This window comes from Mauremys mutica, chromosome 1 (assembly GCF_020497125.1).
Source record: "Mauremys mutica isolate MM-2020 ecotype Southern chromosome 1, ASM2049712v1, whole genome shotgun sequence".
NCBI lineage: Eukaryota > Metazoa > Chordata > Testudines > Geoemydidae > Mauremys > Mauremys mutica.
The window spans coordinates 139286389-139300343 of NC_059072.1; the positions used below are offsets into that span (position 1 = coordinate 139286389).

Genomic DNA, 13955 nt, shown 5'->3' on the forward strand with positions numbered 1-13955 from the left:
GTCCCTGGGATCTCCTCAGCACTTAACTTCCACCCTCAGCGGCAGTAAAGAGGAGACTCCTCTGGAACTCAGACTGGGGAGATTTCAAATATTGATTTGATACATTTCAATCACGAGGGTTGAGAAGGATCCTAGAGCTACTCCCAGATGAGCAGGTGGCTGGGGGCAGTTTTCTAGAAAAAGGTGATTGGGGTCTAGCCTAGAGGGTTTGCTCCACAAAGGCATTTGGTTACAATAATTACACTGTGTTCCTACTGAAATAATGTTTAATCCTGTAAATTGCCATCAGTCTCCACGTACTGACACCACTGGGAGCTAAGCCAGCTAATAATGGTGTGACATGGCCCTTTGGGTGTAAAATCAGCATGTCCCGCCCCACCCCATTGTCCACAGTGATATAAGCTCGCTATAGCAGAATCCCAGCAAAGGCAGGCAGGGAACACTGCAGCCACTGACTACGTTTATACTCTGCTCTTGATGTGCCCCCTTTACAAATGGTGAGTAACCCCGAGTAATCCTTGGCACTGAGGGGCACAATGGCAGTGACCGTGAAGCAAGTACAGCATGGGCAGCTCCTGAGCGAACTGGTCCTTCCATCCCTGCAATGGGCCTCTGTCATGATCTAGGGCATCGACATCCGCGTCCCTACCACACCCATGGGGGCCTCCACAACAGTTCTATAATGCACCTGCTCAGCCGCCCCCCAGCGTTACGCGCAATAGAAAATACTGTTGGGGAAATTTGTGGTTTTCTTAACAAACCGCTATTGTCCCTAGGGTGAGGTTGGCTTCCAAGGAGGCGGAGTCTCTGCTCAACCTTGGCCGTCTGGAGTCTGGGGGACGTCGTTCAGGGCAGGCTCTTCCACATTATCGTAATCCAGCTGAGACCCCTCTGGGGAAACTCCATCTGAAACAGCAAACACCACACTCAGCTCCTGGCACCAGCAGCCTCTCTTCAGCACAGGTGGCCCTTATAACTACAGCTGTTTATCATAGCACATGAGAGGGAAGTCAAGGGGGCCCATGGTGAGTAGGGTACAAGTCAGAGAATGACAGTAAAACAGGAGTCCCAAAAATAACTAGGGGCCAATCCTGTCCCTGCAGAATCCAACAGCAGTGGGAGCAGGACCTGGGCTTGTGCTGAGATAACAGGTTGGGACACGACCCGGCCAGGCCACCAGCCGGCCTGTGTGAATCCAGCTGATCTAAAGGAGTTGGCCAATGAGATTGCAGAGCCATTGGCCATTATCTTTGAAAAATCATGGCGATCGGGAGGTCCCGGATGACTGGAAAAAAGCTAATGTAGTGCCCATCTTAAAAAAAGGGAAGAAGGAAGATCCAGGGCACTACAGGCCAGTCAGTCTCACCTCAGTCCCTGGAAAAATAATGGAACAGGTCATCAAGGAATCAATCCTGAACCACTTAAAGGAGGGGAAAGTGAACAGGAACAGTCGACATGGATTCACCAAGGGCAAGTCTTGCCTGACTAACCTAATTTCCTTCTATGTCGATATAACGGGGTCTGTGGATGTGGGGATATCATTGGATGTACTTTTTCTCTGGACTTTAGCAAAGCTTTTGATACAGTCTCCCACCGTATTCTTGCCAGCAAGTTAAAGAAGTATGGGCTGGATGAATGGACGGTAAGGTGGATAGAAAACTGGCTAGATGGTCGGGCTCAACGGGTATTGATCAATGGTTCCATGTCTAGTTGGCAGCCGGTATCAAGTGGAGTGCCCCAAGGGTCGATGCTGGGGCCGGTTTTGTTCAATATCTTCATTAAACGATCTGGAGGATGTGTGGACTGCACCCTTAGCAAGTTTGCAGATGACACTAAACTGGGAGGAGTGGTTGATACACTGGAGGGTAGGGATAGGATACAGAGGGACCTAGACAAATTAGAGGATTGGGCCAAAAGAAATATGATGAGGTTCAACAAGGACAAGTGCAGAGTCCCTGCACTTAGGACGGAAGAATCCCATGCACTGCTACAGACTAGGGACCGAATGGCTGGGTAGCAGTTTCTGCAGAAAAGGACCTAGGGTTTACGGTGAACGAAAAGCTGAATATGAGGCAACAGTGTGCCCTTGTTGACCCAAGAAGGCTAATGGCATTTTGGGTAGTATAAGTAGGGCATTTCCAGCAGATCAAGGTATGTGTTCATTCCCCTCTACTCAGCACTGGTGAGGCCTCATTTGAAGTACTGGTGTCCAGTTTTGGTCCCCACACTACAAGAAGGATGTGGATAAATTGGAGAGAGTCCAGCGGAAGGCAACAAAAATGATTAGGGGGCTGGAGCATATGACTTATGAGGTGAGGCTGAGGGAACTGGGATTGTTTAGACTGCAGAAGAGAAGAATGAGGGGGGATTTGATAGCTGCTTTCAACTACCTGAAAGGGGTTCCAAAGAGGATGGATCTAGACTGTTCTCAGTGGTAGAAGATGACAGAACAAGGAGTAATGGTCTCAAGTTGCAGAGGGGGAGGTTTAGGCTGGATATTAGGAAAAACTTTTTCACTAGTAGGGTGGATGAAGAACTGTAATGGGTTACCTAGGGATAGTGGAATCTCCTTCCTTAGAGGTTTTTAATGTCAGGCTTGAACAAAGCCCTGGCTGGGATGATTTAGTTGGGTTTGGTCCTGCTTTGAGCAGGGGTTGGACTAGATGACCTCCTGAGGTCCCTTCCAACCCTGAGATTCTATGATTCTATGATCTCCTGCAGACAGGTTTTAATTTTTCTGATACACTGAGAAGAGGGAACTTCCCATCTTCAGGAATTAAATCTCCCGCTGGCCTGATCCTCTGTGAGATCCTGCTCTCCCATTAACCTCTCAGGCAGCCCTGGGATCAGCTTGGCAGCGCTCCAGCTTCTCAGCAGAACTTGCTCATCTGCTTAGTGTCTCCTCCCACAGCCACAGGCTAAATTCCCAAAGGCCCCAAACTCATGGACTCACTTGAGAGCCGCTGGGGTAGAAATGCTGCCCAGTTTACAAATAGAGATGGGCCCAGAGCAGGAAGGTCACATCCAGAGGTTTGTTTCAGCTTGTTATAGCAACAGGTGTCAGCTGCAAAACTGAGCTCCGGAACTGGGGTAAGAATCTGCAAATTCCATTCCCACAAAGTTCTGGTGGGTTCGGATCAGTGAGTTGGACTCAGCCCATCTCTAATTTATAACACAGGACAATCTTCCTGCTCGCTCAGCAATGTGAGTTGAGCTCCACTGGGCTCTGACACCTTTATCCAAAGAGACTGACCCATCTCCTCCAGCTCCTCACCTGGGGAGGGTCACTGGGAGCCACTCCCAGGGGTGTGTACTCAGGAAATGGTCACATGTTTCTGTCCTGAGATTCTGACAGAAATCTTGTTCAGTGGGATTAGACCCGAATGTGTAAAATGGGAACTGTTTGAGGGGAAATGGCTGCGATTGCAGAAAGTGTCATAGAAATTCTGTTCTCTGCCCAGATTTGGGTCTCTTGCCCTGAGTCTGCCCCTCCCCCATTACCTTGTTCTGATCCAGGATCGTTTTCCCCCTCGCTGTCCCCGGTGTAATACTGCAGCTTCGTCACTGAGTCATCTGAATAGGAGACTGGAGAGACGAGAACCAGAAATTCATCACAGTGAGGACAGCAGATCTGTGGGACTGGGAACACACCCAGGGTCTGGAGCGGGATTTCCGGTCTCAGTCTGGTTGTCTTTCTAGAGAAGATGCTGAATCACAGTGACTCTGAGCCGTGAGAGGCTGATGAAGACTCCCCAAGAGAAATCTCCATTTCATTGTGGAAAATGTGACTGAGATGATGATACAATCTGACCTGAAGGATGCTGGTAATTCACATACCTGTGGGGTGAGTGAAGGGCACATCTCTGGCTATGGGTCCAGGGAAGTTCCACAATGGTCCTGGCCACCTCAGCCAAAGAGAAGACTCCTCCTTCTTAAGGGCAAATACCCATCTCCCACATTAATCATAGAAGAATAGGGTTGGAAGAGACTTCAGGAGGTCATCTAGTCCAAACCCCTGCTCAAAGCAGGAGCAAGGATTACTACGGATAAGCAAAACATCCACAGTGCTTGGCCTGGGTTAGCCCTAAGGAAGATCTAGAGCTTGCTTAAAAGCTCCCATTACTTTTTGAAACATATTGGTGTGTGTTTCTCTGCCTTAACCTTGTAAATAACTCATTTTTTCTCCTAGTTAACAAATCCTTAGATAGTTTATTACAGGATTGTCTATAAGCATCTTTGGTGTGAGTTCTAAGGTGCAATTGACCTGGGAGAAGTAGCTGGTCCTTTGGGACTGGAAATAACCTGAATACTGTTGTGATTTTTGATGTAAGGGACCATCGAGTGCAAAGTTAAGGTCACCTAGGCTGTGTATAATGCCTCAGGAGTTTACACTTGTTACTTGCTGGGTAAATTCTAAGTATAAAATTCACAGCCAATCTGCGGTTTGTGCCCTGCATCCTAACAGTCTGCCCTGAGCCTGGTACTCACGCACTTGAGCCACAGCAGGACAGCTTGACGTAGGCCAAGACAGGCCCAGAGCACAGTCTGTGATTCACTCTAGCCATCTTGGCAGCGGTGCTGGGGGATGCCCTGAGCACAGCACAGCCCTTGGGCAGGATGTTCCCATCAGACATTGAGACAAAATGGCACAAAGGATAAAAGGGACAGGACTCAAAGTCATGAGGCTCTCCTGGGCTGATCTCTCTGCTCCGGGGGCAGGAGGGAGCCGACCCAGCAGGCCAGTGGCTGTAGTGGGATGGGGGCACAGAGCATCCCCTGCCCCAATGCTCCAAAGCAGTTTTCAAATGATAGTTTAGCCTGGCCCCAGACAGTCGCATTCTTGACCCATAACTGGCTACAATCCAAGGCTGCGGGATGGGCAGAGTGACATTAACCGTCCCTAGAATTGGGACTTGCAGAGTATGGTGGGAAGGAAGCTCATTTTCATCTGTCAACATGAGTAACTGCTGGTCTCAACACAGCCCCAGCTCCTGCAGCATTCACAGCTAGGGTTGGGAGACAAACAGTATTTTAGTTTGCTAGCCCCTGTAAAACAAATTTTAAAAAATGATTGAGTTGAGCCAAAAATGACTTTTTTTGGAAAATTTTGGCAAAGTTAAAAGTTTTTTTAAAAAAGAGAAAAATTCATATTGAATTAAAAAATTTTGGATTTTTTGACATTTTCAAAATGGTTTTTTAAATTTTTTATTTATACAGTAAAGGAAATTTGTAAATGAAAGATAATTGCAAATTGAAAAAAAATGTTCTGTGTAGAAAATGTTGAAACAAAATGTATTATGCGTGTTTGTGTTTGGAACAACATGGTGAAATTGTTGTGAATTTGTAAAATATTTCGGTATCTCTGAATCTGTATTTTTCACTGTTGTAAATGTGTGATGAGGAACATGTGTAATCACTCACAGTCAGCAGCAACATTGAACTCTTATTTTGTCAGGAACTGCAAAACTACAGATGAACTGCCCAGTAGCAAGGATGAAGCTGAACTGATCCCCGAGCAAAATCTCTTCCTTCTAGACAACAACTGGAGGGTACTAACAGCAGTGTTCCTGGTGAGTGCTTCCCCTTCATAAAACTACAGGGCCCCCACGTATACATAACCCTCCTCCCTCTTTTAGCAACACAATCATCCAACCATCGTGAGTGCTCTCGCCTGCGCTGTGGTCTCTCTACAACACTCGGCAGGGCAGGTGTCTTTGGTGACTGAAATTCAGCATGAACCCCTGGTGAGACAGGAGCATTGTCCCCTTTTACTAGCAGCTTTGGTGAGCTCAGAGTGTCAGAGGCTGCAGGCTGTACCGATAATGAAGAATCGATGGTTGGCTCTAGAGGAGACACATCTGATGGCTTCTCTGGAGTAATGTTTCTTTGACCAGATGAAAAGCTGCTCATCTCCATGTGGTGATGCCAAACTTGTCCATTGGCAATCTGGACCTTATATGAGATGGAACCAGTGACCTCAATAACTGCTGAAGGAACCTACGTCCATAACTTCTACAAATATACTTTCTTGTCGTGTGAAGGAACCACAGGGTAGATGATAGGAAGGAATCCAGAGCATGATCCTGCTTGTGTTCCAATTCCTCAGATAGGTCATGGTTGAGATGGTGAACCCATGTCTTAAAACATTGTTGCATGAGTAGCTCGGCTGGGCTAACTCTGGTACTTGGGCATGGAGTGACATGTTGTGTAATGAGGAATATTGTAAGCCTTGTTGGTCAGTCTCCCTTGATGATCCTCATATTAGCATCTTTGGTTGTCTGCACCATCTGTTCAGCCAGATCATTTGCTTGGCGATGGCATGGGGCAATGGTGACAGCTCGAATGAGGTTGCTTTTGGTGAAGTCCTTGGACTCGTCAGAGGTAAAAGCAGTTCCGTTATCAGATATGATAGTATCTGGTGACAAATGAGTCATGAACAATTGATGCAGACCAGTGATCGTTGCAGTAGTACTTAGCATGACACGCCATCATTGCATTTGTGGTGACATGACTGAAGGTGTTAAGTATCAGGGCGGTAGGCCTGTTAGTCTGTATCCACAAAAACAACAAGGAGTCCAGTGGCACCTTAAAGACTAACAGATTTATTTGGGCATAACATTGCGTGGGTAAAAAGCCTCTTTTCTTCAGATGCATGGAGTGAAAATTATAGATGCAGGCATTATATAATGACACATGAAGAGAAGGAAGTTACCTCACAAGTGGAGAACCAGTGTTGACTGGGCCAATTCGATCAGGGTGGATGTAGTCCACTCCCAATAATAGATGAGGAGATGTAAATTCCAGGAGAGACAAAGCTGCTTTTGCAATGAACAAGCCATTCCCTATTCAAGACCAATTAATGGTGTTAAATTTGCAAATGAATTTTAGTTCTGCTGTTTCTTTTTGAAGTCTGTTTCTGTACGTTTTTTTGTTCAAGTATACCTACTTTTAAATCTGTTATGGAACGTCCAGAGAGATTGAAGTGTTCTCCTACTGGCTTTTGTATGTTACCATTCCTGATGTCCAATTTGTGTCATAGAAACATAGAATCATAGAATCTCAGGGTTGGAAGGGACTTCAGGAGGTCATCTAGTCCAACCCCCTGCTCAAAGCAGGACCAAACCCAACTAAATCATCCCAACCAGGGCTTTGTCAAGCCTGACCTTAAAAACCTCTGAGGAAGGAGATTCCACCACCTCCCTAGGTAACCCATTCCAGTGCTTCACCACCCTACTAGTGAAAAAGTTTTTCCTAATGTCCAACCTAAACCTCCCCCTCTGCAACTTGAGACCATTTTTCCTTGCTCTGTCATCTTCTACCACTGAGAACAGTCTAGATCCATCCTCTTTGGAACTCCCTTTCAGGTACTTGAAAGCAGCTATCAAATCCCCCCTCATTCTTCTCTTCTGCAGGCTACAATCCCAGTTCCCTCAGCCTCTCCTCATAAGTCATGTGCTCCAGCCCCCTAATCATTTTTGTTGCCCTCCGCTGGACTCTCTCCAATTTATCCACATCCTTCTTGTAGTGTGGGGCCCAAAACTGGACACAGTACTCCAAATGAGGCCTCACCAGTGCTGAATAGAGGGGAATGATCACATCCCTTGATTTGCTGGAAATGCCCCTACTTATACAACCCAAAATGCCATTAGAATTCTTGGCAACAAGGGCACACTGTTGACTCATATTCAGCTTTTCATCCACGGTTACCCCTAGGTCTTTTTCTGCAGAACTGCTGCCCAGCCATTCGGTCCCTAGTCTGTAGCAGTGCATGGGATTCTTCCATCCTAAGTGCAGGACTCTGCACTTGTCCTTGTTGAACCTCATCAGATTTCTTTTGGCCCAATCCTCTAATTTGTCTAGGTCCCTCTGTATCCTATCCCTACCCTCCAGCATATCAACCACTCCTCCCAGTTTAGTGTCATCTGCAAACTTGCTAAGGGTGCAGTCCACACCATCCTCCAGATCGTTAATGAAGATATTGAACAAAACCGGCCCCAGCACCGACCCTTGGGGCACTCCACTTGATACCGGCTGCCAACTAGACATGGAACCATTGATCACTACCCGTTGAGCCCGACCATCTAGCTAGTTTTCTATCCACCTTACCGTCCATTCATCCAGCCCAGACTTCTTTAACTTGCTGGCAAGAATACTGTGGGAGACTGTATCAAAAGCTTTGCTAAAGTCAAGGAATAACATGTCCACAGCTTTCCCCTCATCCACAGAGCCAGTTATCTCATCATAGAAGGCAATTAGGTTAGTCAGGCATGACTTGCCCTTGGTGAATCCATGCTGACTGTTCCTGATCACTTTCCCCTCCTTTAAGTGGTTCAGAATTGATTCCTTGAGGACCTGTTCCATGATTTTTCCAGGGACTGGTGTCCATTTATTCTTTTACGTAGAGACTGTCCTGTTGGGCCAATGTACGTGGCAGAGGGGCATTGCTGGCACATGATGGCATATATAACATTATTAGACGTGCAGGTGAATGAGCCCTTGATTGTGTGGCTGATGTGGTTGGTCCTCTGATGGTGTCGCTAGAGTAGATATGGGGACAGAGTAGGCAATGAGGTTTGCTGCAGGGATTGGTTCCTGGGTTAGTGTTTCTGTGGTGAGGTGTGTAGTTGCTGGTGAGTATTTTCTTCAGGTTGGGAGGTTGTCTGTAAGCAAGAACTGGCCTGCCTCCCAAGGTCTGTGAGGTGAGGGATTGTTTTCCAGGATAGGTTGTAGATCATTGATGATGTGCTGACGAGGTTTCAGCTAGGGGCTGTACGTGATGGCCAGTGGTGTTCTGTTATTTTCCTTGTTGGCCCTGTCCTGTAGTAGGTGATTTCTTGGTACCTGTCTCACTCTGTCAATCTGTTTCCTCACTTCCCCAGGTGGGTATTGTAGTTTTAAGAATGCTTGATAAAGATCTTGCAGGTGTTCATGTGTTTCTGAGGGATTGGAGGGAATTTGGTTGTATCTTTGGGCGTGGCTGTAGACAATGGATCGTGTGATGTGCCCTGGATGGAAGCTGGAGGCATGTAGGTGAGTATAGTGGTCAGTAGGTTTCCGGTATAGGGTGGTGTTTATGTGACCATAACTTATTTGCACTGTAGTGTCCAGGAAGTGGATCTCTTCTCTGGACTGGTCCAGGCTGAGGTTGATGATGGAGTGGAAATTGTTGAAATCCAGGTGGAATTCTTCAAGGGCCTCCTTCCCGTGGGTCCATATGATGAAGATGTTATCAATGTAGCACAAGTAGAGGAGGGGCACTAGGGGGCGAGAGCTGAGGAAGCGTTGTTCGAAGTCAGCCATAATAATCTTGGCATACTGTGAGGCCATGCGGGTACCCATAGCAGTGCCGTTGACTTGAGGGTATAAAGTTGTCCCCAAATCTGAAATTGTTGTGGGTGAGGACAAAGTCACAAAGCTCAGCCACCAGGTGTGTTGTGGCCTTATAGTCCATCCTCAGGGCGAATATTAGTGTAAAGATCTTCTACATCCATGGTGGCCAGGATGGTGTTTTTGGGAAGATCACCAATGCAATGTAGTTTCTTCAGGAAGTCAATAGTGTCTTGAAGATAGCTAGGAGTGCTGGTAGCATAGGGTCTGAGGAGCGAGTCCAAATAGCCAGATAATCCTGTTGTAAGAGTGCCAGTGCCTGAGATGATGGGGCATCCAGGGTTTCCAGGTTTATAAATCTTGGTCGGGACTCCAGGGGGGTGTCTGTGTAGATTTGTTCCGTGCTATAGCAGGGAGTTTCTGAAGGCATTAGCTTGTTATTGGAGAGAATTCCTAGGTGTCTCTTATAGTCAGTATGAATCTCAAACACAGACTGTAAATGTAATTGTGGAATTTCTTGGCTGCAGCAACGGCAGTGAGATCATCTTTATCAATTTGTGCATAATTTCTCTCAGACCATAGAGGTGCCTCTTTTTTTTTCTGGAAAGGGATGGCTGAGAATGGCTCCAATGCCATAATGTAATACATGATAGGTAATGATCAATGGCCTCAGTTTGTCGTAGTGAATGAGGATGGAGTCAAACGTCAGTAACTTCTTGACATTTCTGAAGTCTTCTGTGTGCTGGCAAGTCCATTTCCTTGGAGCTCCCTTGTCAAGAAGGTGATGAAGAGGTTCATTAACTGTTGCCTTTTTTGGAAAATATGGTGGTGGAAGTGTTGCCTGGATTTAAGGGGTGTGTGTAGCTCAGAATGTGATCAAGCTAATTGCAATCATATCATGTGCATTCAGCCACTATGATTTAATAAAATAGAACACCACATACATTCGACAAAGTGGGTATTCACCCACGAAAGCTCATGCTCCAATACGTCTGTTAGTCTATAAGGTGCCACAGGACTCTTTGCTGCTAACACCACATAGTTAAGGGTTAATTTGAATAAGCAGGCATCTGAAGGCAAGGTCAAATGCTAGCTGTACGCTGGCAGTTTCTGCTAATCAGAATGGGCGGAGGGGAGAGAAAAAGTCAACAATTGAGACTGAAAGTAAATAAGTGGAAGAGAACCATGAATCTGGGTGCCTTTGATAAAGAATCTTATTATGATTGAGATTGTTAGGAATGTTTGTTGATAAATAGTTTTTTGACGTAAGGAGACAGCAATGACTCAGTAGGGGTCACTATGAGCTATGTGTTTTGTAAAAATTCGTTATTAAGAGGGCTAGATATAGAATGTACTTTGGAGCAGTCCTTTGAAGGTATCTATAATGGGGTTGGTACCCACCTCTCATGAGTGCCCCCTTCTGGTTGAGTGTGTCTGTGTTCTTTAGTTCTGGTGACCCCTTTCAGTGGTTCTCAGGTGGGTTTGTCAGTGACACAGTGCTCCGGTCGAGTCACACAGTCTGCCTGTTAACCAGCATAAACCTATTTTGGGTATACGGTCCACCGGGGCCTATCTCAGTATCCCTCTGCTGGTCTCTCTCTCTCTAGCCCTCCCTGGGCTTTGGTCTTTAAGTAGTCCAGACCTGGTATGGGGCTGTATCTCCAGGGCTTCCTCCATGGAGACACTATCTTCCTGCAACCCTCCCCAGGCTGAATCCCTACTCAGTCCTAGCAACCAGCCAGGAGCTCCCTCAGTGCTCCCCCAGTCCCTGCTAGCAAACCATCCGTAGCACTGCTGGTCTTCCAGGCAGCTAGGACTGCAGTCCTTTATTCTGCTCCAAGCAGCAACTAACTACTGCTCTGCTCATGTATCTCCTTTTATATGGACCTCTTAAGCCCCTATTGGCTGCTTCCCCTGCAGCCACTCTAGCCTGCTTGGAGGACCACTCCACTGCTCTTTCCCAAGGATGGTTGTGGCAGAACCCTGAGGTCTCCAGCAGGAGGCCTTTGGGTCTACTCCACCCCATCAGAGTGTCCTAAGAGAGACATTTTTTCCTGACACCTTTTCTCCCCAGCAGGTAAGCAACTGGCCACTGAAGACCAGCTGTCAATTACTCAATACCTGCTCAGAATTTAGGTAAATGTTTGGGATGTTCTATTCCTATTTCTTATGTCTCTCTGTGCTTAAATTAAATAAACTGTAGTTGTAAATAAGAGCATGCTTACTTGTATTAATTTTCATCAGCTGGAGCGCTATGTTCCCATTGAGTTATTCCTGACACTGCCTGCAGTGAAAAAGTTAAGTTACCACTGCTGTGGTTTCTGAAAACCCTGGGTAACAGAAGTTGAGCAATCCTAAAAAAAAAATAAAGTTCTTGTTTGGATTTTGGATCATGGATTGCCTGTACCTTGTTTTCTGTTGGGTGGATACCATATGCATCGATAGCCTAAGAAGGTGAAGCTTGTAGCTCCAAATTCACATTTTTCCTTCTTGATTCAAATACTTGACTTTGCAAATCAGCACAAGACTTCTTGAAGTTGCTTGGCAAGCTCATCCTTGATTGATACCATAATCAGGATGCGTCAAAATATACTTATAGCACCTGGAATTCTGGAAAGTACAGTTCCCGTGAACCATTGGAAAATTCCCAGTGCAATGGAAATCCCAAATTGGAGACCCTTGACTTGAAATTTTTAATGAGTGATCATCGTCTGTGCATCTGCCACATTTTTGTCAACAATCAGTTCTTACATTTTTGGGCAAGATTGAGTTTTGTGAAGACTTTTCTTCCAACAAGAACAGGGAGCAGTTGGTTAAAAGCAGGCTCTGGGTAAGGGTGCTGTTTAAGTGCCTTGTTCAAAGTGCACTTATAATCTTCACAGATTCTCATGTTGCCATTTAGCTTGAGTATGGGTACTTGGTGTTGCCGATTTCATATCTGTAGCTGGCTCAAAGATTCCCTCTTCAATGAGACATTCTCATTCTGTGTCAGTCTTTGGACATAGGGCAAATGGTACATTCCTGACCTTCATGTGGATAGGCACGACTGTGGGATCCAGGTGAAAGAACTCTGGAGGTCCCTTGTAAGCTCTCAATTCTTCAGAAAACACTTGAGGGAATTCATCAGTGATCTTTCTCATTTATTCTTTGTTGATGGCATAGATGCCTTGCATGTTGATTGCCAGCTGTGTGAACCAGTTTCTGTCTAAAATACTTTTATGTTGACTTTTTGTGATGATGAGAGGCAATTCAAAGAGCCATAGCAAGTATTCACATTACAGCTTCTGATTAGGTCAACATTGTGTCCATTATAGTCTTGAAGGCTGCACAATGGATCTGACAACTTGGGAGGACAATGCAAGTAAAACTGACAGAATGTGTCTTCACTGATGATTGACGCTGCAGAACCAGAGTTGACTTCCATTTGTACTCATGGTAATTGATAAGCACTGTTGCAAATATTTCAGAACCTCAAGTTTCCTTGTTGTGGATGGCTCTAAATGTAGTAAAGCTTCTTGATATCATTGTCGAAGGAAGCATCAAGTATGTTCGATGCGCGAGGATGAGAATACTGGTCATTGTCCTTTTGTTTCATGCTTTTAACCTTTGATTGGCAGACTCTCTCAACGTGACCTTTCTTTTTGCAGAAATGGTTCTTCGTGCCTTTGAATTTCCAGGCAGAGTGTTGATGCTGTCCCCCTTAGCCTGAGCAGATGTTTAAGTGATTAATCTTGTCCGATTACATTAATGTGATTGAGTTCCCATTGTTCCGCTGAGTTTGTCGACGATGATGATCCTTCTGGTTGTGAAGTGCAGCATTCATGTTGGTTGCCATCACACAAATTTCCTCAGTGTGCAATGATGCTGTTTCAGCGGCCAAGGCCTTTTCCTGAGGGATGGTGAATGTCAAATTTGGCTCCGCAAGGAGATGGCATTGAAATGCTTTCTCCTGAACTCCACAGTCAGGGCAATCTTGCAGTATGTCAGAGAGAACATTACCAAAGTTACAATGTTCGGTGATGCGATGCAGTTTGGCAATATAGGCGACGATGCCCTCATCAGCTCAATGATTTCATTTATGAAATTGAAATCTCCAAACAGTGACAATTGGCAGAGGTGAGAAATGTGCCTTCGGCAAAGTTATGATTTTGTTATATGTCTTGGTCTTGGGCAAAGCAGGCACAAAGTGATCTTATAATGAATGTCAAATATCTTGGATCCACAGACTGTCAAGAGAACAGCCTGTTTTGGTTAGCAGTCACTGATCTTATTTGCTTCAAGATAATAAGAAAGTGTTATTGAATGAGAATGCCACGATTCAGGGTGACTTATGTTAAAGTCCTCAATGTATCCCGGCATGGTCATTTAAAGACAAAGGCAAACAACTTTGGTTCAGATGCCAAGGTGGCCCCTTTGAACTGGAATACTTGCCATTCATTTCTGAAATCACAATTTTCTACTGGGGTGGTTCTAGAATCCCGCTGCTTGTGTTTAGTCTCCAATGGAATGCCATGCTCGTAGCCAGAAAAGTTAGGGGTTGTATTTGTGTGGTGAGGAATACGTGTAATCTCTCACAGTCAGCAGCAACAATTAACTCTTATATTCTGTGTATCATGAAAAGCAAATCT

At 45.6% G+C, this 13955-nt stretch overlaps 1 protein-coding gene across 1 annotated transcript in view; it reads right to left on the bottom strand.

Moving 5' to 3' along the window:
* Positions 1-13955, bottom strand: part of LOC123355760 (scavenger receptor cysteine-rich type 1 protein M130-like) — a 301663-nt gene that overhangs the window by 132232 nt on the left and 155476 nt on the right. The window contains exon 12 of the mRNA XM_044998406.1: positions 8006-8015. Within this exon, the coding sequence (XP_044854341.1) occupies positions 8006-8015 (10 nt within the window). The remainder of the gene's footprint in view (positions 1-8005; positions 8016-13955) is intronic.